The 26,398-nt window shown below is 40.8% G+C and overlaps 1 protein-coding gene across 1 annotated transcript; it reads right to left on the bottom strand.

Annotated features, from left to right (window-relative positions):
• Window positions 1-769: 769 nt before the first annotated feature.
• Window positions 770-25,456, bottom strand: NELFA (negative elongation factor complex member A). The gene is made up of 11 exons (XM_059817570.1): window positions 25,232-25,456; window positions 17,574-17,745; window positions 16,237-16,398; window positions 15,204-15,293; window positions 13,225-13,355; window positions 12,969-13,038; window positions 12,009-12,097; window positions 8,028-8,139; window positions 5,463-5,719; window positions 4,277-4,376; window positions 770-2,755 (listed from the first exon to the last, which is right to left on the bottom strand). The coding sequence occupies exons 1-11, from the start codon at window positions 25,439-25,441 to the stop codon at window positions 2,571-2,573; spliced, it is 1,578 nt and encodes a 525-aa protein (XP_059673553.1). The 5' UTR covers window positions 25,442-25,456; the 3' UTR covers window positions 770-2,570.
• Between the last annotated feature and the right edge of the window lie 942 nt (window positions 25,457-26,398).

Raw genomic sequence — 26,398 nt, forward strand, 5'->3', positions numbered from 1 at the left:
TTCTATTTAAAATTTCAATTTATTGCATATGACTGACTTTAGACAAACAGGCCTGGAGATCAACTTTGTTACGCAGCAAATACAAATAGGCAGCAGCATAGTTAAGCTTCCTACACGCTACTACGCTCAAATGACTCCATTGCATTCTAGAAGAGCTTCTTGAAGAGGAGAGGGACTGCTGTCTCCATCCCAACAGCACAGGTCTGTGGACTAAGAAAGTTTAGTGAGGGACCCCCATTAATCTCAAGCAAGCCAAAAGAGCCATCACACAGCAGCTCCTGATCACTACTGAATTGCAGAGTCTTGCATTAACTATTTACAATGATAGCACATGCCCCTCAAATCAGCCAATTTTCTAAAAGTTCTTTCTTAAAAATTATGTCTGGTACTTGCAGCTTATCTAGCAAGCAGGAACAGTTAAGATAGAAGTATCGTACGTGTTTACAGGAAACTGGTCATCATAAGAAAACTTTAAAAATCTGAATGCAGACAAGAAAAGGAATGTCACTTTTCTTTAAACCTTTCTTTTAAAAGATGAATACTTCTATATTCTATTGTTAGCCCTTACTGTGTAACATACTATAATCAAATAAATTACAACCATGAAAATGCATTTCTACTGAACTCAGTCTAAAAAAGTAAAACCCACTATTCATCCTCACTGGTCAGGTTGGTTTCTAGCTGTTTAAAGAAAAATCACAATCAGAATCACAATCTACACTGCTTCTGAAATGGGGTAATTATGTGGAGGAGAGCCCCCAGTGTGACAGTTATATGTGAGTAACTTTCACACTAATACATACACAACGGTCTGTAATGGTAGCAGGTACCATCAAAAAACTTGCCCACTACAGGAGATAGAACATTCTGTATATTTGCTTAAATAAAGTTAAGAAATCTATATACTTTTGGTCACATCTTAAAACACTGTAGAATACAGATTTTCTTATTATTTATACTTGCCCTGTCCTGTTGGATAATTTGTTTGAAAAACTAAAAATAAAATGCAATAAAAATTCCCCAATACAAAAAGACTCTAACGAATCATCTAAACATCTTTGTTAGCATGTAAGTGTACTTATGGGATTTGGTCTGCTTTCTTTTCAGAAAAAAGAAAAGCTTCATTTTGTTCTAAGAGTTCCACTTTAACATGAACCTCTAGTCAGCCCAAGGTACCTCCTCAGCACCAAACAACCATTATGCTGCTCATCTTTGTATTTCTTCCTTCTAAGCACCATTCCCAACAAGCACAGCTCCACATACAAGTACTGGCAGAAACCAGACATGTAATCCAACTCTCCTCCACATGATGAAGCCAAGTCTCCAAAGGATGACTCCTGAACTGTGTACATAAGCCCTCTCAATAAATACAAGCTTTATTTGTACTATTAAAGCCAGATTATACCAGTGGTGTGAACACAGTTATATAGATAAAAAATGTGCTTCTACTAGAAGGGGACAAGTATAAGGCACATTTGTATGCCAGTATAATTGTGGCCACATTAGTGATTATACTGATGTAACAACACTGGTAAAAACCACAGCTACAGTCATTCAAAACTTTCTGGATCAGGGCTTGGCAATCAAGCACCTTATGACTGCTCAACTAAACATAAATTAACACTGTCTCAAGACAACAAATCTTCCCAACCATCTATATTCAGGTATGTGTCACTCAACCATTCCTAGGGCCATTTTTAATTAAGCTGCAATTGGACTTGAGATGTAATAGAACCACTTCCTCTCAGGTAAGTTATGCTGTTCAAAGGGCTTGCTATGCAAGTGCCATAGATCAACTTCTACCGTAAGACTTGCATGGTAAAGAGCTATCACTTCCAGGCAGTGACAAGCCACCACTACTTTTTTCTTAATTTTGATGTTTGTTTCTTCAGAAAGTTACAATACTCAGTTTATCTCAATCTCAAATAATGCCAAATATAGATTAACTCATGCTGGGCATGGACATTGACAACATAGCGAGTTAAAAAAAGCTGCTCAATCCCATCCTATGACCCAAGCATAAATAAGCTAAACATACAGTGGGTACCATTAGACACTGGACATCTGCCACCTGCAATATTTAGTTATACTGCAGCTGAATTACAAAATAATCAAGCACTGACCAGTGGTGCTTTAAATGTCCATTCTTACAATGGAACCCATGTAGCCAAAGAAAATATTTTTACAATAAACATCTGTGCCCTCGTTTAATGGTAAACCGTGAATGACTGCGCAGTAGTCTTCTCTTCCGGTACTCAGAAGTAAACTGCTCCAATCTGTAATCTTTCAGTTGTGATCTTCTCCAGCATCTCAAACTGTAGGAAAACAAAAACACACCAAAACTCCCCCCCCTAAGATCACCTTTCCCTCTCCCAAGATTAAAATAAAAAAGCAAGTTTGACACCATCTTCTTCTGTGTTCACTGAGCCCAGTTAGGTTGAAGAGCCACAGCTTTTACTCTGAAGGGTAATAAGAAATGTACATATGAATGCCATTTTGTACAGTTGACATACTCTATGAGCTGGTTGACTCTAAGCTTGATTTGGTCCAGTCTGCTGTTGCTGCATCTCTTAGGAAACATTAGTTATAGGTTTGTACTTCTTGAATCTGGTCCATTCACCAGTAGCATAGTTCATTTCAAAGACTGTATCAACCAACATAGTGGTGCTGCCAGTGCCATCTGCCTTTGGTAAATCTTCTGTATGCTCACTAAGTTTGATTTGGATGATGTCACCTTGCTCTTGGCAAGGATTCTCTGTAAAAACAAGAATAGGAACAAATTATACATTTCAGTACTGTATTAGAAAAAGGTAAAGAGCACTTGATGGATATTCTAAACCTTACACTGAAAAACCCCAAAACCAAGCACGTAATGTCACTAGTACGCAGCCACACAAAGATCTTCCTCCCTCCATACATCACAGACTGAGTTTTAAGGATAACAAAACCAGACCCCAAAAGATGAACCCCAAGGCTAAAGTAACTGGAAGAACAACAAAAGGGGGAGTAAAGCATGCCAGTGTCATTTCTGGCTGCCTCAAGAACCGTAAGAGAAGCTTATATTTAAATGGGAGTTGGTAAACTTGAACTACCAGAGTTACTTTATTTGGGATATGTTTTGTAGTTAAAAGCCTCAACAATTTTCAGCTGTTCAGGAAGCCCAAACAGCTTCACTGAAATCACTCATCTAAGACTCAGTTCCATTCCAGTAGAGGTATTGAATGTTGCATTTCAAGGTACTGGAATTGACACTCAGGAAGCTCAAGAGTATCATAGTTGGCAGTTATTTACCCAACCTTCAGAAGGTGCTGACATTATTACTGAAGGAATTGATATTGTTATCTACTTACCTATATATGCATATGTGAATGTATAAAACACACCCATGTGCACACTTCCAAAATAATATTTTACCTTGCATTACAAAAAACTGTCCAAGTACTCCCTCCTACTGCAATTTGAAGTAGCATCTTAGGACTAGGAGCACCATCATTAAAACAAGACACACAAAACTTTCTTAAAGCCCAAGGATCACCGCAGTAACTCTACCCTGGTCATCTTCAATAACGTATTGCATTAATCCAAATGCATGAGTCACAGTTAGGCTCCAGCACTCCAGTGATAAGAGCCCTCAATACCAAATTAGAAACCAGAGCTAGTGCAGATGATAGAGTTCACTTAAGGACTCTTAAGCCCTTTCTCATCTTACACCTGATAATCTTCTGGGTGAAACAGCCTTGGTCTATCAAGGCCAATATATGACAGGATCTAGCTATGAGGCAGCTTATTTCCCTGTGATTCACAGCACCTGTGGTTACCTAAAGTCTCTGAGACAACAGTTGCTATGTTTCTAATGCTAAGGAATTAGCAAAGAGGCTCAGTACTACCCAACTTGTACCCTGACTTGCCACGAAAGAACTTACATTCGGACCTAACCAGTCTGTTCACTGTTCTAACTGGCTGCCTTGTTTCTCCCCAACCCCCACACCATGATATTACATGTGTTCCGTTATATATGTATTGTGTTTAGCAGCTACTCTGTCAGACTGTTTGACTTATTGGAAATAGACCCTAAAGACCCGTTTACAGGTAGAACTAAAGTAATTTTATGGATTACAGTTCTAACTATGTACAGACCAGAGTAAAGCAAAGAGTCCCATACATACAGAGTAAAGTTAAAGCAGAATCTTGCATTCACATATGCACATTTAGAAATGCTAGGCTGTATTTCAGATTTGGGTATTCAAAAGCAAGCTAAATTAGTCTCAATACATGCCTCTGGATCCTGCCATGAATCCAAGTATAAGAGCCTTTTCTGGCCTGGTAACTTTGTTTGCAGTCTTGAACATTTCCTGTGCAGCATACATTTGCTCTCTCTGCAACAGATACAACAAATATGAATTCCAGTGGCGAAAACACTGCCAACAGGTACCATATTAATACGCCCAGACAAGCATAAAATCTGGAAGTCTGTAGACCTACAAGTAGTAAACAAAAAGCCTTAACCTCAAGGCTTTCCCTCTTTAATGCTTATACCTAATGCTTACACCTAACACTTAAGAGCAGTGACAACTGAATTCTGAAACTGGAAAAACCCACCTTTAAATAGTTATAGAAACACGTGCTAAGAGACTTAATGTTTACATTATCAATTTTGTGTCCTTTATGACTTCAGGAAAAAAGGAGAAAAAATCCAATGCTTCTCCTCTACAGTCCAAACCCAAGCTTGCAATAATTTCAGAGGACTTTTTTTTTCTTTAATAAATGAAGTAGAGGTACTGAAAAAGTCACCCAGTTTCTTAAAGTTCAGATCTTTCAAGCCAGGCTTACAGATGTGCTTAGTAAAGTCTTCAAATCAGTTTTATCTTGAATTAGTTACCTGCTTAGCCTCAAGCATGCACATAATATATACCAAAATACCAGCAATAAGAAGCTTCAGGACTTAGGTAATTGCTGTTGAATTTAGTTTCCTCCCCACTCTCAGGCTTTAAAAGATGTGTAATGAGGAGGGTGAGGGGATCAAGAAATAATAGATTATTCTAAGGCGAAAGCTTTTGATACCTTTTCTCCTACCGCTACAATGACAGGATCCTTTTTAGCAGCTTACATTATATGCAATTGGCTAGGTGATAGCTCTGCTGGAAATACACCTTTCTCCCAAAAATTCTTTATAACAAGTAACACGACATTATTTTACATAGTAAACAGCAGTAAATAAAAGACTTCTTACTGTAACATTAACACTGCACAACTAAAACTGTCATGATTAACATTTATAAGACAGCAATGATAACAAAGCCACAAAACATTTTCATTATCTTCGATTATAAAAAAGCAGCCTCAACCACTCCATGATCCAAAGGCCAAGAACTGCCCACATACTAAATGAGATCCGTAATAAAAATTTGTGTTTTCCAATCTCCATCAAAAGCAGCAGTCAAAAAGAACCTGGTTTTACTTACTGTGAGAGAGAGGCTTTTCTTCAGTGGTGGCTGTTGCTGAGTTTGGGGGGCCACTTGTGGTGCTTGTGCTGCAGGGGAAATGGCAGGAGGTGTGGTAGGTGTTAGGGGTGAGGTAGGCGTAGCTGCAGGTGGATTAGAGTTACTATTGTACATGGGTGTTCTTTGTTTGAATTGTGCAGGAAGAGTTGTGGTAGCATTTGGAGCTGCAGGCTCTTCAGTCTGTCTGTTAGTCTGCAAGGCCTCTCGTGCAGAGCCAGCTGCAAAAACCAATCAGGATAATTAAAAACATTATAACCCACTAACAGGGATTAGCATCACCAACGGCTTCTAAAGAAAACTAAAAATTCCGATTATTCCGTTTCAGCACCATGATTCAATATGCTATCTAATATCTGTATGAAAAATTGAAGAGCTAATGCTCTTTCCACTATCTTTAGCAATAATTAGACAACTGAGTGACTAGCTGTCCAATACAGATTACACTACATTTAGCATCAAATTTTGTGTTTAATGGATATTATTTATTAAATTGAAATGGTTTTGTTTACTTTTTAGCTTATATTGCTGTAACAACTGTACTCTGACCCTACCAGGATTATTGCTGTACTGTTATGTAAAAGCCAAAAACCACAAAAATATTTCATCGGTTTTTACCTAATGTAGCAGCAGCTTCCAAAGGAAATGGTAATTAAGTCTCAGCCAGTAACAAATACTGAAAATACACAAATACTTGAACAGATGACAGAATTAATGCAGTCTTCACAAATCACTCATTATTTAAACACTAACTGCTAGGAGGATTAAAATCCCACAGTATTGAGAAGTCTTAATTCTTATTTCTCAAAGTTGATCCATTCACCTACACTTAAGGGAGTTACTATTCCAAACCTGGCTGCAGGTAGAGGTTACACATATGGTCAAGTTCCTGTGATTTCATAAGTTACCATCTGTCCAGTAATTACCCAGTGCACACTCTAGCCAGTTACATTCTTTTGCAGCTCTTAGACACAGGCGCAGCTGCTGAAGTACCTTGCACAAATCTCATGAGATTTAAGCTAACCTATTCACATTGTATCCACAGTAGACTGAAAGGCAGATACAGACCACACCTACACTGATGCCTTTCAGATCAAATTTTAGAGAATGAGAGGTCTACCACTCTCCATCTAGGCACAGATACAGCACTGGTTTTAACAATATGGCTATTATCCAGTAATATGTGGAACAGGACAGTGAACACTTGAAAGGACAAACATTTGTAACAATTAGTTACCTCTCAATTTTCTACAAATCTCTTAAATTTTATTACTGGCTTCCTCTCATGTCAGGATAACTGACTTGCACAAAGTAACATGTCTTAATTTTGCAACCTCAGATTATACGAGACCAAATCTGTAGATCTTCTGCATGCATCTTATATCAAGGAAAGAGTTTTATATTCCTTATCCAAAGAAAAGCTAGATACCCCAAACTCCAGGAGGAAATAATAAGTTAGAAAACATGGAGAACAAAGACAATAAAGAATTTTAAACTAGGCTTTTCCTGCTGTTGAATACAATGCCAAAGCTCTGGAAAATAATACTAGCTGCTGACAACACTGATGTGGCTCTTGGCTGCGTTCCTTCTGGAGATGCCAGTTTTCTGCCAAAGAAAGATTTGCATGGACCTTCAGAGAGATTCTGAACTGTTTCAGGGCCAAGTGAAATGATCAAGTTTTGCATACACATTTTTCTATAATGACCAACATGCCACGGGTCACATACATAAAGACAAACATTACAGTACCAAATTGCAACAAGCAAGAGTAAAAATAATGCATTAAACTGAAACATTGGTTCTATGTTAACTGCAAGGTTTGGTAATGAATCCCAGTCATGCACATATGTTAGTGCAAACTGATACATTCCTTTAAGACTTACATGCAGCAGGGAAGGAAAAGTAAAACCAAGTGTGTTAAAATAAAATGTGTAGAAATAAAGGATTTATATATGAATGCTATTTTTTACTATCGTTAATTTTCTAGAATTGAAAGTGAGTAGCATTTTCAAAATATGCAGGAGCTCAACTATTATCTATCAGACTGTTATAAAAAGGTAAAAGGAAAATGGATGGCTTGATCCCAGCCTGTGTGAAAGCTAATACATTCTTGCCTCTAGAAATGTATCTGACTCTTGAAAGCAACTGTTTTGTAAGTGCATGCATATGGATGTGTGTATGGAGACTTATGTGTATTAGTGGTGTCTCTTTAGGGATTAAAAAAATGCTGGATTTTCTATTACAGAGTAAGAAAAAAAACCCCAAACAGTAAATTGCTTTGCTTGCTTGACTTAACTAGCAGTCATTTTAAGACACAAAAACAACAGGCATCTTCTTTATTTAGGTTAAATGACATGCCTGGTTACCCAAAACCCAAAGGCTGGGTTCCTGCAATGGATTTTTAGACTGCTAAGGTTAAGTTTCACTAGAGCTGAAGGACAGTAGGTTTGTAAATAGAAGAAGAGCTAGACAATAAAACTGTATAGAGTTGGAGGTATTAGGTCCCAAAAGCAAAAAAGTATCTTTTACCTGGCTGTGTTTCAGAACTTGGGATATATGAGGAAGACGGCACCACACTGGGGGTAGCAGGTAGATAACTTGTAGAAGGTAGTGCAGGCTCATTGTTCAATGAGCCAAGTTTCTGTAAAACAGAAAAGAAATTTGTTATAGCCGTACTGCATACATTCATGCACCATTTCTGCATTTTAAATATATTTTCAACATTAGTTTTCCTACGATATTACTTTTGGGAACTTAACTATGGACTCCTCTGTTAGGGCAAGTTTGCCCTTTCAACCCTAACTCCCTATACAAACTTCAGACATTAGAATTACCCTAGGAGGGAAAAAAGCAGCTTTTATTTCCCCTAATTCAGATCAAAGTTGCTTCCGAAGGCACAGTCTGAGCCAGGAAAAAAACACTGTTACGGAGAACGTACTTCTACAAAGAGAGTCAAGCTGCTGTTCCTTTGTCCTATTCCTCATCTAGTAGTGTGGAGACCAGATGATGAAATTTGTGCAGATGGTACTCTTTGAAGAATTACACTATAGCAATAAGTGATCTGCCTGAGCAAACATGCTCTTCGCTATTAGCAAGCAGAAATCAGTGTTCATCCATGGGCATAAAGGCCTACTAAAATATCACCCAGGAGAACGCAAAGGTCTCCAGGACATAAGCAAGCAGAAGGCAGCAGTAAAAGCACAGGTAAAACTCTGTTTCCACTGAAACAGGCAGTCAACACCAACATGACAGATGTCATCTAGGGTCAAGCCAAAGAAAATGCCACATTTTGTACTTAACTATACATGATACTGCACACATAGCATAAAGACAACAGCATGGTGTCTCTAACAAGATCTTCACTTTAGTCCAATCCAACCTTAAACATAAGGGGTTGGCAGAGGAAAGAAGTTTTGGGGGAGTAAGCCTAGCAGACAAATTATTTAAGGTAGCCTTACCAGACAAAAGATGAATACTGTGTAAAATGCAGAGCTTGCCAAAAAAGATACTCTTAGCATTCCACAGAAAGACAGGCAATGACCTTCAATCCTGACACAGGCCTACCAGTATCTGCCTATATGTTGTTTGGGGCATGTGTGCCACAGATTGCTACCTCTATAACCATGGGACCAATGTTGCATGTGCTTACCATTAGGCTCTAGAGAGAAAAAATGCCTGGCTCACCAACCAAACCACAGGTGTTTTAAATGGAGTGCTCTCCAAATGCAAGCATTGCATGTCAACACATGGACTTAAAGAGGCAGAGGTAATCACAACCACTTCAAATCTGGAACAAGAGATGACACTTAAGATTGGAGATGGATTTCTACCATCCTGAGAGGCTTGCAAACACTGGGTGCAGCAGCCTCAAATTATCTAAAGAAATCAGTTGTCCAAATTAATTCCAGGCCAAGGCTTGCTGGAATAGAGCAGACAGTTTCTAACTCAGAAGTGGTGGGGAAGACCTAACATTCTTGTAAAAGCTATGTCCTGATGAAGACAACAAAGCTGCATCACGGTTCTTCCAATGTACCATAACTGAAAGAATAGGAAAAAACCCTACACAGAGCTCCCCCCAATTCCCACCCCCGATTGAACTACCTCTAGCAACAGGTTAGCTTTGTCAGTAGACCCTAAACAACTTTTGGATTAAAAACAAAACAACCCCAAAAACACTGTTAAGAGAAAGAGCAGCCACCTTTGAACTTTACAGGGTTTCAGAAGCACAAATTTATAAGCCATGGGTAATTTGGACAGAAATCAATTCCACTGTATTTCTCCTCCCCTTTCAGAAGTAAGTTTCTCAAGCCAGAAGACAGATGAGTTGTAAAGACTTCTTAACGGAATCACAGAATCACTAAGGTTGGAAAAGACCTGAAAGATCATCAAGTCCAACCATCAACCAACACCACCATGCCCACTAAACCATGTCCCACAATGCCTCATCCACACGCTCCTTGAACACTGCCAGTGATGGCGACTCCACCACTTCCCTGGACAACTTGTTCCAGTGTTTCACCACTCTCTCAGTAAAGAAATTTTTCCTAATATCCAGCCTGAACCTCCCCTAGTGCAACTTGAGGCCATTTCCTCTTGTCCTGTCACTAGTCACTTGGGAGAAGAGACCAACACCCACCTCTCTGCAAACCCCTTTCAGGTAGTTGTAGAGAGCAATAAGGTCTCCCCTCAGCCTCCTCTTCTGCAGGCTGAACAACCCCAGTTCCCTCAGCCGCTCCTCATCAGACTTGTGCTCCAGACCCCTCACCAGCTTCATTGCCCTTCTCTGGACATGCTCCAGCACCTCAATGTCCTTCTTGTAGTGAGGGGCCCAAAACTGAACACAGGATTCAAGGTGCGGCCTCACCAGCACCAAGTACAGGGACACGATCACCTCCCTACTCCTGCTGGCCACACCATTTCTGATACAGGCCAGGATGCCATTGGCCTTCTTGGCCACCTGGGCACACTGCTGGCTCATATTCAGCCGGGTGTCAACCAACACCCCCAGGTCCTTTTCTGCAGAGGAACTTTCCAGCCACTCGTCCCCAAGCCTGTAGCGTTGCATGGGGTTGTTGTGACCCAAGTGCAGGACCCGGCACTTGGCCTTGTTGAACCTCACACAACTGGCCTGGGCCCATCCATCCAGCCTGTCCAGATCCCTCTGCAGAGCCTTCCGACCCTCGAGCAGGTCAACACTCCCTCCCAACTTGGTGTCATCTGCAAACTTGCTGAGGGAGCACTCAACCCCCTCATCCAGATCATTGATAAATATATTAAACAAGACCAGCCCCAAAACTGAGCCCTGGGGACTCCGCTTGTGACTGGCTGCCAACTGGATTTAACTCCATTCACCATGAGTCTCTGATCTCGGCCGTCCAGCCAGTTTTTTTACCCAGTAAAGAGTGCACCTGTCTAAGCCATGAGTTGCCAGCTTCTCCAGGAGAATACTGTGGGAGACAGTGTCAAAGGCTTTACTAAAGTCCAGGTAGACAGCATCAACAGCCCTTCCCTCATCCACTACGTGGGTCACCTGGTCCTAGAAGGAGATCAGGTTGGTCAAGCAGGACCTGCCTTTCATGAACCCATACTGACTGGGCCTGATCCCTTGTTTGTCCTGCACGTGTCCCGTGAGCGCCCTCAAGATGAGCCTCTCCATAATCTTCCCCGGCATCGAGGTCAAGCTGACAGGCCTGTAGTTCCCCAGATCCTCCTTCCGGCCCTTCTTGTAGATGGGCGTCACGCTGGCAAGCCTCCAGTCATCTGGGACCTCCCCTGTTAACCAGGACTGTTGATAAGTGATGGAGAGTGGCTTGGCAAGCTCCTCCGCCAGCTCCCTCAGCACCCTTGGGTGGATGCCATAAGGCCCCATAGACTTGTGGGTGTCCAGGTGGCATAGCAGGTTGTTAACTGCTTCCTCCTGGATTATGGGCAGTTTATTTTGCTCTCCATCATTGACTTCCAGCTCAGGGGACTGAATACCCTGAGGATACCTGGTCTGGCTACTAAAGACTGAGGCAAAGAAGGCATTAAGTACCTCAGCCTTCTTTCTTACTTGGCTGCTTAAATTCAGCTATCCCTCCTGGCCACAGGCCACTGACAAGTGCTCCTCACTGAGACTTCTGTGGACACTGTTCCATTAGGGTCACAAAGCATACACAGGCACAGACTGAGACCTGGAGGAACTCCTGAAAATTATTCTACCTCTCTCGGGTCAGAGAGCCCTCCTATCCCTTTCATCTCTGACAGAAGACTACAAACCTGTTACAGAAATGCCATAGCCCATCATAAACCTAAGATAACAACAAGAAAACAACAGAAAACTTTACCTTCATCCTGCTTTGAATTTTTTATCTAGTTTAGTGAAAATATAATGGAATTTTGAAATAATGATGTTAAAATTTTTAAATTAAGAGGCATGTTTCAACAAGCTAGTAAAATATCGTTACCGTGTTTTAGAATAACATACATCATGGTTTCCTCTTTTTTTGTTAGGTTTTTGTTTGGTTTTACCTGTGTAGACACAAGGCCAGCAGCATAATCTGGGGTAGCATTTTCTACTACTGTTTCTTCTTTGGCTTGCTTTTCCACAACTTCTGTGTCTATTGCATAAAAGTAGAAGTCAGTTCAAGGAAATTTTCTGAAATATTGAATTAGATGTACTTTTTTTAAACAAAGATATAAAAATGCATTTCTCAAAGTCTCGTAAAACATGCTTAAAGAGGTATATGCTGAAAGGTTGGTAGATACAGTAATCTTCATGCACCTTTTATAATCAACCCAATTATGAGCTGAACCACAACGTATATCCATCAAGATACAGTAACTGAGTAATTAGGCAGAACTGGCTAATTTTATGGTATTAGAAAGCATCAAAATCCAAGTAAAAATTTAACTGCAATCATGATTTTGTTCTGACGTAGTACTCATTTTTTCGGTGATAAATACAAAAAGGCTGTTTTGGGGCAAATATGCTGCCTAGTATATTTTCCTGATATGGTTAAGTAGAGCACTGCACTGTCACTTGAGTTAAGAGCAGTATATCAAATATTATTCACTTGTTAAGATCTATCAGCCAGCATTTTGGAGAGTGCTATACATTTTTTCAACATTACTTTCAATTAATGAACTTAGCCACACAGCCAGTAGAAATAAGCATACCAGAATCTCAGAACAATTCCAGTACTGAAGCCACTCACACACCTATGTGCTGCCCCAAGCACAACTGGCTAGTTCAATCCTTTCATGCAACTGAGTCAAGTTATTACATAGCAATATCATTAAGAGCATTAAAGAAAAGCAAATATCCTCCCTTAAAGCGTTTTTTGTCTGAGTTTTTATCTTCTTTTTTTTCCTCCTTCTTTAAAGTTTAGCTGAAGATGAGTTTTAACAAGTGCAGAAGAAAATGGTCACAAATCTAGATCCTATTTGCAGGTATATTAATAGCCTTTTTAAGTAGCATGCTATACCAACCTAATGTCTTTCTTCTTCTCTTTGCTTCACGGCCAGCACCGACCATATTCAGCTCAGAGATCTCTAGAAGCTAAAAAGAAAGACCATAGAGAACTTTATAACCATTGCTAAATTTAGGTAGTTGATCTCTAAATATTATCCTTCATTTTTTTCTATAATATATTGATACTTGTTTCAAAACAGCATCAGAAATTCACTTTAGATCAGGGAGGAGAACCGAGCAGGAAAGCAAGAGACTAAGAAAGAGCACACCTACCTTTACTCCTCTTTCTTTGCGCAAAGGTGTTCTTGAAGGAGGAATAGGAGTTCTGTTTCCAGAAGGACTAAATACACTAGGTGCTGAAGTACTCCTGAACGGAGCTTGTTTTGGTATTCCTTTGAGTGGTGCTTAGGGAAGATCAAAAAAGGCAACAATTGTAATATATGTTTAATTAGTTACAAAAACAATAATGAGGAGTTCTTCAGCTTTTCCCCTTCTTAACGCACGCACCCCGTTCCCTTTAACTGCAAATGTTTATGATGGGGAACTGTCTATAATACACATGTCCCTCAAAGATCAGATTAGGTTTTACCCCTCAAACAAGGAGTTAAGAGCCAATCTCTAGGCTAATGCTTGCAATCCCATTCTACACAAAGTAATCAAACAGGTGCACTGCTATCAAAATATACTTTTCCTACATACATTGATGCTTTCCTTACTTATAACAAATAAACTTGAAACACATGAAAAGGTATTGGGCATGAGTGTTCTGAATCCAATTATTGCCAAAGTTGCCCTTTGAACTTTAAGATCTAGTTACTTGGTAAAACTATTTAATCAAAGTTTCTCAGCCAAGCTTCTGCAGGGCTAAGGGCTTGTGATCTGCTGGAAAGGTAAATTACTGCTTCACAAAGGGGTTTGAAATTCTGGAGCTGCTGTTTGCAGAAGGAGGAGGATCCAATTTGGGTCATATTGCAAACAGAAAACCTGCTGTCTCAATACACAGTAAAAACTGATACACCTGTAAGAGCTGTTTTCCCTCAACTTTACACTGTTGCCCTTCTACCTCACACTTAATATAAGCGCTGAAGACGGCATTCTTTCATCAACTGCTAAAAGATTAGGGACACACATACACATCTATCAGGTCTTTGGGCCTCCTGACAATCTCATCATACCCTACAATTTGAAGATAAACACAGGATTTTAGTTTGAGGTTAGATACACTGTATCCCTCTGTATATTGTACCAAAAACCTTTTCACCATAGGCCAATCTTCTCTGACCAATGTGAGTAAGTTTCAGCAGAGTAAACCCCAGCTGGCCCCATAACTCATATTTCTACACAACACTTGGCTCTAAAGGCCAAGTCTAAAAACTAGCTTTATTAGTTCAGCAGCTAAAAAGAATGCCAAGAAGAACTAATGGTCAATTTCTATACTGGGACAATTTTTAATTCAAATTGCAACTACACTTTTTGCATTTCCTGCATGACCATGTGGCCAAACTTTGGTGCTCAAAACCACATCTTAATAGCATCGACACAAAGTACTTCATAGCTTCTAGCCACCACACTGAGAAATCACCCAAGTTTTACACCTCAGCATCATACTGGTGGTCAGCCTGTGGAGTGATTTAAAGTATGTAACTAATTTTGAACCCTCCTGTTGCTCCTAGTCATAAACTTATTTGAAAAATTCAAGCAGTTCAGGAACTTCAGCAAACAGTTGAAATCTATTAATGCAAAGTTGAAGAATGATTATACATCTTCATCATGTCCACTAAATAGAAGCCACGGCACAGCCTTGGCTGCTGAGACCACTGTCCCCCTCTTCTTTCTCCATGCCGAATTATACAATACAAGATAGTTTCAGTCTACTTCACAGCATTTCAAAGAGCACAGCAGATTACTGTGATCCACTCTGCTCCCTTCTGGAGCAACATGGCTTAGTCAGGAGTTATTCCTGGAGTGATGCAAACTAAATTCTTACCAAAGTCTATAGGCATGATCTAGCTGCATACATTTTAGAAGCATGGGAGATATACTTGCCATTTAAGAAAAACCCCACACTCTTGTTCTTTCTGACAAGACATATCAGAAATATTTAAATATCATGATAGAGAGAGACAGAAAGGGAGAAATCCTTTGCTTCAAAAAGAATTAAGTTTTTTTAAAAACTAGATGGTAATTTTACTCTTCATCAAGGCTATTTTATCAGATTTTTCTTTCCGGGAAGTGACGAAAGTGAGCCATACTTGTGGTATCTATCTTTTTGACCAGTCCCCTGCCTTTGGCATGGAAAGGCACTCCTGCAGTCTTCTTGAGCTGTTGTGCAGTTTCTGTTGCTAAAAAGAAAAAGGGCTTTAGTTATTACAGAATCTGTGCTGAAAAAATACAATACATTGCTTCTTATATAAAAATGTTATTAACTAACACATAAAAAGATGGGAATAGCAACAGAGAATGAATTCTATTTTAATTAAAACCCAGGTTGTTTATGCAAGGTAAACACAGTATTTGGAGAAATGCAAAATCAGTATGACTATGCAACTGACATGATGGTCTAAGCTAAAAGAAATGATCAGAGTAGACAATTTACTCGATAGGGCTTAAAATAATTAAAGAAAGTTCTATATAACATCATAAAAAGTTACAAATCTTGTGTTTAACCAGACCAACTACTCAAGTCACATGCAAGAAAGAAGCACACTGCTGCAACAGAACAGCAGGTACAGTAAACTATTTTAAGATCGCTTAGTTCAAGTAGCTACCAATACATATATGTACACATATGTTGCCTTTTTGTTAGCAAAAACCCTCTTGGCTTTCACACCCTGTATAGCCATACTGAGCAAAAGAAAGCATTAGTTAACACCTCTTGCTCCCTGTTACAAAAAAATATGGCAAAATAAAACTAGGTTCTCATTTCAGTTTTGTTTCAGGAGCTTTAACCAAAGCTGTCCCTCACAAGTCTTCACAACTGCATGTTAAATATACCCATGAGAGAATATATCTGTGCTTTAAAAAGCCACAGCTTTTTGTATGCCTGAAATCTTAACATCATTGAAATCAAGATTAGCATTTTAATGTAACCATGGCCAGAATGACTTGCACCTGCTCTTCCACACATATCAGTCTATCAAAGAAAAAAAAAAATCAGCCAGCAAAGCTCTTATAACAGAAAATTTTAATGTATATCCCCATACTGGAGAATAAGACTGAATATAAATTTTCCTTTCAACATTTAATTTGTTGCTCGATTTATCAACTAGCTGTAATACTACTTACACTTCTGCAAGAGTTCAGCTCTGAGAGTGGCACTTTTAGGTTTCCTTTTCAGCTGGAAGTGTTTCACTGGGGGAGTAAGTGGCCCAGCTAGTGTTGTCAAGGCATTTTTATTTAAGTATTGGCATTCCAACGGCAACATAGCTGAAGTTTCACATTCACTTACTGCATAAAGAGTTAACACAGTACAAAAGGGTATTAGCACCTCTTTGATAGCTAATTACAAAACATTTTACAACTAGACTGTACAGGTGTTTTTAAGTTTAGATTACTCATTTAAACACCAAGAGTAATTTAGTTAGTAACTATTACACAGCATATAACCAGTTATTAGGATGTTTGTTTTTTACATTAGCTTCATAAGAGCTTCCATGTTAATTATACCTAGTCAAATTATAGGAATCTTAATTATGCTACTGTTGTCAGAATAAAAGAAGATAAAAGTGATTGAATTCTCAGATTCCTTAAAAATTACACCTAGAAAGAAAACTACTAAACAAAAGTCCAAACCAAAAGTGTGAACAAATGATCATTCGTTTATAGTAAGAAAACAAAATGCTTCCACCTCCAAGTTATTTCCTTATTGGTCTGCTGCAATCCTGACTCCAAGACCATGCCTGTCCGTTGATGCCTGAGGACTTTTTCTAGGCAATGTGCTAAATCAAACCCACTGAAGTAGGAGTAGCTTTGCATCACCATTTACTACACTGTTTGAAGCAGCAGCTGTGCAAGTGCCTGAGCCAGTATTTTCAGTTGGCAATCCATAGCTAGTCGGACATCAGCAGCATGACACTTCTGATCAGTCTCCTGCACAGCACCTATCATTTGTTGCCTGGAGGAGGACTTCCAGCAGATATGCACCCCACCTGCCCCATACAACGGTGGTGCTTCCACACACAGAAGGCTGTCCACACAAGCACTGCAGAAAGAGCCTGTCTTCTTTAGTACTACAACATATGAGACAGAGCAATATATGAAAAACCTCAACTTACTGAGCTGCAGTCAGTTATTACCTATCAGTGCACATACAGCCCGTCTATGACAATAATGAATTCATATTAACTTGTGTGGTGCCCTTCACAAACACTGAGGGTAATACCTGACAAGTAAGTTCTGATCATGTATGAAAAAAATAATTTAAGAAGTTACCATTCCTCAAATATCACAGTTCCCAGTCCAGTAACATGCCAGGTCATGAATTGTGGCAGTTGAGAGACAAGACATAGTGTTTGTCCCGATACCAATACTGTTAAGACAGCAAGACTGCCTGTGAAATGACAGGTTATTTCTGGAAAAAAGGCATCATATTTATGTAATTTTCATCAACAGAAAAGGCTTACCTTTTTCTCTAAGCTCTCCTAAAATATCTTGAACATTGGGATTCTGTTCTTCAAGATCAAGGTTAAGGGAGCCAGTATCTGGAAAGGATTTTAAAATATCAGCTACCATTAAGACCCAGGGGTCTGAATCCAAGGTAGCGAGCTGGATAATTTCAGTCAGTGCCCCTTTCATCTAACAAAAAAAGAAAAAGAAAATCAGCCAATTGGAAACAGTTTAAAACAGGTTATAGCTGGATTTTTTTATTTTAAAAAGACACTAGCATAAACATGCACAATGTTTTACTACTGGGGAAGGGAAGAGGGAGACTACTTCAACACAGTTATACATTAACTCTAGAACTAAGTAAAGAATGAACCAAGATAATTTTTTCTATTGCTTTCAGTCAATCTAACCCAAGTTTGTTCTGAGCTTTTGGCAGCTCGAAGCTTTGTTTAGCACTGAACGTTTTTACTAAAAGCAACAGGCCAGATTCTGACATTACTGTCTCCTTATATTCTACACTTACACTCCTAGTGTACCCACACCTTATATTCAGTAATAAGAACATGCAGCTAGAATACAACAAGTTGTTTAGAACAGGCATCTAAATGAAGATGTGCCCCTTTCTGGGCTACAGAACAATTAAGCAGACATCTGCATCATATGAACATAAACTAAGTCCTCAAAATTTTACTTAAGCTTAGGCCAAAATAGTATGTTTCAGGCTAATCAGAACTGTATTGTTTGACAAACACTACATATTATAAAGTAGACCCAGCCCTCCCATGCCGCAAGTACCAAGGTTTTCCATCTACCCAAAGTTTCTATAGTCAGAAAAAAAGTTATTTTTCTTTAAGTACCTATCTTGAAAAAGAGGAAATAATGCATAAGATTAATTAAAAAATTTACTATGACAATGAAATTTTTTTATTACTGATCAACATGTCTGTTAGCACTATGAAATGAAATAAAAATCAAGGTGTCTATAGCCAGGGGTTTACACAGTGAATCTCTTAAATTCACTGTTTTAATTCATTCATTCACAGGTAAGCTTAAACCCCCAAATAAAGACTGAACACTTGCTTTTTTTTCTAAGTAAACTTTCATGTAAGCATTAAAGCATTAGCATCACAGAACTAAGACGTTTGAGTTGTATCGTGCATCTAGCAAGCCACAAAACACAACAGTAAAACTACAATACTTCAATTTTGATTTTTCACAACCCATTGTGGCACATATATCTTAGTTACAGCCTACATGTTTCTGAACACAGGGAGACAAGCAAGAGATTCATCTTCACCTTTATGCTGTATTTCTTCCCCTTTATTTAGAACCAGCCTCTTCTTATACGAGAGCTTACTAAAATAAGCTTACTCTACTCATGCAACTCTAAGAAATAAAAGTTAAATTTCTGCTCTCCATTTTTCTCCCCAAGCACTTTTAAAGCTCAGAGGCAGACAAACATTGGCATTTCTCAATTCCTTTCACCCACACAATGTTATTGCCCTCTCACTTCAGAAAGGTTTACAAGTGCACTATAAGGGCAGTTTGTCCTTTACCCCTTGCATGTTTTAGCACTCATAGTAATATGCTTGTGAAATGAACCAGATCAGTTCATCTGACCAAAAACTAGCATTTCTCTACAGCTTTAAGCTTGATCAGCCCCTTGGTGTGGCTGACTACAGTCACACAAACACTAGAACCATGAAAAGACTGGAGCAGAGAGGAGACACTATACAGTCAGTTACCATCTTTAGCAGCACTATTGATTTGCTTTGGATTAAACTGACTACATAACCATGACCATGCACTGTTTAACATGTTGTCAAATTTAGCCAACAATTACCCAATGGAGAGAATAACTTCTAAGGTTCTAGTCTTTGTTGTCCTCCATTGTTCATTTCTTTTTCAGTAAACACAAAAACCCCACCTAGACTCCACACAGACTTGTCAATCTCTCTATTCCAACCCTAAACTGCTCATCAGAAATCACTTGTACCACAGTGAATGAGGACAAGTGTGAATACTATTAAAACTAAGTCCTTTATTCTCCTATCCATCCTATACGAATTACAGTACTGATTTATACAAAACACCTGAAAATTTAAACCATGCCATGAGAGCTGATGAAGCTAGAGTTTATTTATAGCTCTTTTACAAGCTTTTATCTGGACACCACTAATGCAGGTGAGCGTATAGAATGTAATTTCCTCCATCAAAGCAAGCTCAGGCAATAGTTGGAGGAAAGATGTCTCCTGTATCCTCCCAATTTACCCTTCATATCTGCACTGTGAAACTCCTATTTGTACCAAAAATTCACAGAGCTACATGCCTATATTATGTATGTTCCTATGGAGCTTATCTGGGCACATTACACCCACACTGCTCCCAGGGCAGGTAAACTTCAGGCACCCTACTTATGCCACAACCCACCATTTCACATGACCGGTTCTTTCAAGAAAGGAGCCCAGAAAACAACTTGTTTGCCTAGCACTGCTCAAATAATATTATCACAAGGCCTCGTGGCAGAAAGAACATGGTGAAAAAACAGTCACTGTCACACACAGGGACACAGAGCACACTAACATGTACTGTGAGCTAACCAGAGACCTTGCCTGAATATGGGTTTGTATTTAACAAGCCCAGATTTGAGTTTTGACTCAAGTTTGTCTTCAAATAGCAATTTAAATATATGTTCGCAGTTCACTGTTGAACTGGCAGCTGGAAAAAAAATTAATTTGTGGTTTCAGAATGCATGAAGTGTAACTCAAAATAACAGACAATCCTACGTACAGTTTTTCTGTTACTTTACAGAGCACAGCCATAATCCCAAGCTCTGAATTGTATAAAATTACAACACTAGGTCGGTAAGACTCCCATCAGCTCCAACTAGCGTCTTGTAAAGCATGAATGTCAAGATCTGATGCAACATGTTCTGGCATTTCTCTCATCTAAAACTTAAGGATCTTAAGTATTTTTCTCAGCCTGCTGGCACAAAAAAAAGCATAGGGCATGACTAGAAACATCTAACAAGAAAGAATTAGGCTAGGTGGAAAAAGCCTGGGAACAGAGACAAAGGGAGATTAATAATGGCTGTGCAGGAAGAATACACAAACAGCACCACGGGAAAGAGTAAAAAAGGAAATGTTACTAGAAACACGCAAAGTGATAGCTCCAAGATGACTTCTTGCAAGGAATTCCCATTCATTTGCTTTATATTATGCCTAAATTAATACATTTGACTATACCTTTAGACAATTGCATCAACAGTTGGCTAATAAACCCAACCAAGTTTTAATCTTTCAGGGGCCATAGAGAAGGTGATATTTAATAAGTATCTGTATTATTATAGAGCATTTTCATTAAGCCAAAAGGATTGGATTGAAAGTACAGTATTAATATTTATGTGATACAAAACTAGGATGAATCAAATATCACTACCATATATGTTTTGTATTTTAATCAGAAGCAGCCAAGAGTAGTATTAGACTAAAATATACCATATTACATCACAGAAAAATTAACACTACTAAAGACAGGCCAGAAAGATGCATAGCAGCCTGCCTGTTCTGAACGCAGAAGGAAAGGCAGGCGTCATGCGCCCTCTTATTCCTTTGCACTAATACTCCACAATTCCCACTTGCATGAATAGAGGACTCCCAATTCACACAAGCAAGGAAGAAGAAACAGTGTTGACTTTTGCTCTCTACAGCTACTGTAATAAAAGGGCAGGCCACTGCCAGGATAGGCAGTGTCTTCCTCTCAAGATAACTCAGAGAGCACAGAAGCACACAGTCCTCATTCCAGACTTGGTTGTAACATCACAGTCTAACCCTGAACAAATAAAACAAAATACTGGCACAAAAAGAAAACTTGCACTTGCCATTGTGAATCAGGTTAACAAGAATATAATATACAAAATAAACAGAAGTAACTGTTCTGCCAAATTCACAGCTGAAACTCTGGTCAGCACTACACTCAGCTTTAGGCATAATTTCAAATAAGCATTATTATGTGGAAAAAATTTAATAGATGAAAAGCGGGGGGGGGGGGGGGGGGGCAGCGAGATTCAAAAGTCAGCAAATTCTGCCCAGAGAATTACAGCAGGAAAGGCTATTTTTGATAACTGCCTACAAAACACACTTAACTTAAAATGAAAATGGGAGCCAATTATTCTTATTAGTCAGCAGGAACAAACAAGCAGTAATGAGGTTCACAGCATGATAAAAATTTAGGTTTACTACCTGTCCCACAGGAGTATTATAAGGATTAAGTCACTTATATCTATACAGTATTTGGAGTGTTGGATGAAAACACTATGAAAATTGAAGGATATCACATTCGAGGGAAAAAAGCTACTTAAGCAAAGGACTGAGCTTTCAGGAGAGCTCATTGAAGATTCACTTGTCTAGACTGAAGCTTTCACAGAGATTTGGAAAGGGCCAGCAGCCAATTAAACCTCTTCTAAACCAAATACCACCACACTTTTCTTGATTCCCACATAACTTAACTCAGATGTCTGCTCCCAAATGGTTTCCATGTTATTCTATGCCTCAGCGAAAATACTATTATAGAGAAAACAGGAAAAAAAAAAACTGTTGAAAATAACTAAATCCAGTCTGTTATCTAGAGAGGGGAATATAATTTAACGTGCTACATAACAAACCAGTAATATATCCTGCATCCACTATCAAGATTCCCAAAGCTTTACAAAGCTGATGCAATATATTTTCCAATACTACTAAGTTTCCAAATGCCAGCTCAGTGCTTCTCACACATGATCGATACAGACTGGCACATGGCATGGAAAACGCATATATGACTTTCCAAAGAGACTAATGAAGTACTTCCACAGTTAAGTTTAATAATTTTCAGATATGGGAGTAATTTTCAAATGATGAATTTCACTTCCAGGCAGCTACAAGTATCCTATACTGGTGTCTTTTTGCTAGCAGAAATACACCATGTTCAGCACTCCACAATCCACTGAGCAGAGAATACTGTAGAGAAGTACACAGCACAGTGCATGTATACTGACCACAAACATAGATAGATAGATATGTATTTATGTACGTTCTGGGTATCATATGTAAGATACCCAATGCTAGTTAAAATATCCCCAATCTTGACAGTAAGTTACATAACAAATCTCCATAAATACAACCTATTTTAGCATACTCACCACAAATTATCAGTATCTGACAAGGCAACATCCCTTTCAGTCAGCAGTTTGGCTACAACAGCTATTTTTACCATTTATAAAAGGAAGTCTATAATGATAATAGCAGACCTACTAACAATGTTAAGGGTTTCTGCCTCGCGAGTTTTTAATTTTTAACATTTTTAAGTCTTTCCTCTCAGTTAAAAAAAATTACATGCCCATGAAATAATTAAAATGTTAAAGGTATCTCGCAAAGAACTGAAAATACGCTAAACCCCTAGATCTCAATCAAGTGTGCTGCTTACCATGAAAGATTAAATTTATGATTGAATTCACAAACCCTACCAAACAAGTGAAAAATCCCACAGTATTTTTTGTTACAGCAGTAACAAGAGCTTTATATTTGGAACACAACTGATCACTTTAACAATACACTAAGAGGCACAGCAACTGACTTGCTCTTCTTTACATACACTTTACCTCCATGGATAACAAAAGCACAGATCAAGTAAAGTTGCTGGCTACCACCTTCCTCAGAATCAGTTTAAAAAGTTGTTTTACTGACCCAGGGAACGCTTTTGCAGCATTTCAACAAATTATTTTGGTTTGCTTGAATGCTGCTCCCTCAGAGAGTTGGGATGAGTGTTATTTATGAAGGTTCTTAAGCTTTTTTTAAGCTCTTTTGCCTTCAATCCAAAAACATCACTAATTTGTTAGCTTTTTCTAAACACTGCAATACTCATTTCTTCCAAGCTACTTGGATTTTCACACTACTTCAGAAGAACTCTGCATACTCAGAGTTCATGTGAGCTTATGCATAGCTACCCATCCCCCTTTCTGGCCTTGGTTATTTTGTTTGTCCAAAACACAACTGTATTTGTCACACACAAGGACGACAGCTTATGCACTGGACAGGCACCAAACATGAGTATCATGTTTTAAAAATTAGAGTAAACATGCTGAACAAGAATTTATTTTTTTAAAATTACACCAATTACATGTAACGCAGTGATCTATCATACAGATGCATGTGGCAAGACAGACACCGACATACACTAGTAACTATTGCTTAAACGTGATGCTTGTGCATTTTCAGCTTAAAAGTACACAAAAGCTGAGCATACAATAATCCAAGTTACATACCATCTCCCCACACCCTGCCTAGCATATATTAAGTCTAAGCAGCAGCTGTGTCCTAGACAAGAAAGAGACCAGTGCAAGCACAGCTGAGGATACTCTAGACAAGAAGGTGAGGATTAACTACACACCACCTCCGTGATTGTTACCAGGAACCAATACCATCAAGGTGGAAGCAGGAGAGGAACTCCTCTAACCTGGCTGAAGAAACTGAAATGTTCCCCAGTCATTCTCCAACTACTACCCCAAACATCAGTAGCTGCCTACTGGTAAGAATAAGCCAGCTGCAGATGAGGTATGGTCCAGGGCCAAATGAATAAGCTTTTCCGGATCTATGATGACTGCTTGCAGAACCAGCTCAGACTCGAGCCAGCCAGCTTATTAGCTGGGGTAGGACAGTAAAGGAAAGCACCAGCTGTTCCCAGAAAGGTAAAAAGAAGAAAAGAAAAAAAGGCATGGCAATTTTCCTCAAGCAAGACCTGACTCCAAGAAGGTGGGGAAAGCACTGTTCACTGCAGACCCCAGATCTTCTGTTCCCAAAGTTTCAGCACTTGCTGCTGTCCTTCCTAAAGCTAAGATGTTCAGCTTGGGACACCTACACAGCTGCCAGCATTAAGGAAGGAGAGTGAAGCAAGAGCCTAACACACAGTCTTCCTAAATGATCATGCCTCTCTGTCCTAAGCCTAGAACAACCCCTGCCTCAGAAAAGCCCTCTTCCCCAAAGGCACGCCAACTGTATCAAAACATAGCCCTACAACTATGAGTCCATGTGGAGGCATAAGATAGATTACAGGTCGAAACTGCTTTCTAAAGACCAGTGCCAACCAAAGATTCCCCGAAAAGCAGGAGGAGCAGCAGCAAAGCTTCCACTCCACTCGCTCCCTTACCACGGGGAATCTGACTGCTTTTCCTCACACCAAGGACCGAGTCCTCTAAGCTGGGCCTCAACAGACCGCTCTGCCAGCCGAGACCCTCTTCCTCCCCATCCCCGTCCAAGAAAGGCTGCAAGGGAGAAGCAGGGATGTCTGTGGGGACCAGCCTCACTATACACCCCGCGCCAAGTGCGGGCGGGCACCTGCCCTTGAGGAGCAGCCGCTGCTCGGCTTCTCCCCTCAGGGCTGCCGCAGGCAGCTGCCCGCTCCAACCGCCCGCCGCGCGGGAGGGGGCAGCGCGAGGCCGCGTGAGGCGGCAACCGCGGCGCGCCCCGGAGTCTCCCCTCCCCACAGACTCCATGTGAAAAGAAAAGGGCGGGCGGGGGAGGTGGTGCTGGCGCGGCCCCCCCCTTCTCCCCTCACGCCATCTCCGACCGACCTCTCCCCCTCACATACACGCACCCCGCTCCGGTTAAGCTTCCCGCCTAAGCTCCTAGCCAGCTCTCACCTCATCCACCGCCCGGCGGGGCAGGTGCAGCATCCCCAGGAGTAGCTTGAGCTTGACGGCCGAGGAGAGGCCGTGGAAACAGAGGCGGATGTTGTCGATCACCGAAGCCGTGAGCAGCGAGGCAATGCTCGGCGGCGCCCACAGCTCGTCTGTGGAGCCCAGTTTGTTGTGCAGCCACAGGCCAGTGTCGCTCTCCCGCATCGACGCCATCTTGGGAGCGGGGCGAAAAAAGAGGGGATTCTCCACGGGCATTTTATGAAGACACCTAAAGGGAGGAAGGGAGGGGGTGAGGACCCCTGCGGGTCGCCGTCTTGTTCGTAAGCCAAAATGGCGGCGCCCTATGAGGTTGCACTAGGGAAGGCGGAGAGTCTGCCGTAACCTAAAATGGCGGCACCCAAGCGGCGAAAAATAGTGATGCTCTTATCTCTCGTTCAGATGCAAAATGGCGCCCGCCACAGCTTTTCTTCCGTATTGCAAGATGGCGCCGCCTCACCCCAGAGAAGCTTCTGTCAGCCCCGACTCGTTGTTCCTCACAGTCCGCCCTAACTTCTCCGGGTCTCTCCTAGGCAGAAAAGAGACGACAACCAGGAGTGGGGTGCCGAGCCACGGCGGGGCCGGGCGGCACAACTCGGAGGCAGGCCGGAGCCCGCCCCTCCCCTCCCATCCGAGGACGCTGGCCTCCCCCAGCCGGCGGTCCCGCCTTCCCCTTCCTGCCCGGGAGCCGCCTCACTGGCTCGGCGCGGCGAGGGGCTGCCGCTGAAGGCGGGAGAAGGGCTCAGGGCCCTTCTGCCAGCCCGCCCTTCCTCCCGGGGGCTGGGCCGGCCCCCAGGCCTCCGGACACGGCGTTTGGGAGAGCACCACGTCTCCTTTGCTCACAGCCCCCATGGCCCTGAGGGGGTGGGTAACCCGGTTCCTCAGCGGCGCCCGCTCGGGCACACCAGGCCCCTGCCAGCACCGGTTTTGCTCTCTCTGGTCGGCCTGCGTTGAAAAGGCAGTCCGTTTATCCCCACCCAGCACCATGGGGAGCTTATTAGAGCTAATAGCACCCTAAAGCGCACCCACCTCCGTGGTGTCCTTAGGTCCTGTCAGCCCTTGGCTTTCTTCTCGCCCAAACCAGCTAGCGCAGCTTGCCGAGGCGGTGCGAGGCGGTGAAGCCCCCCGGTCGTG

Source organism: Gavia stellata, chromosome 5 (genome assembly GCF_030936135.1).
Source record: "Gavia stellata isolate bGavSte3 chromosome 5, bGavSte3.hap2, whole genome shotgun sequence".
NCBI lineage: Eukaryota > Metazoa > Chordata > Aves > Gaviiformes > Gaviidae > Gavia > Gavia stellata.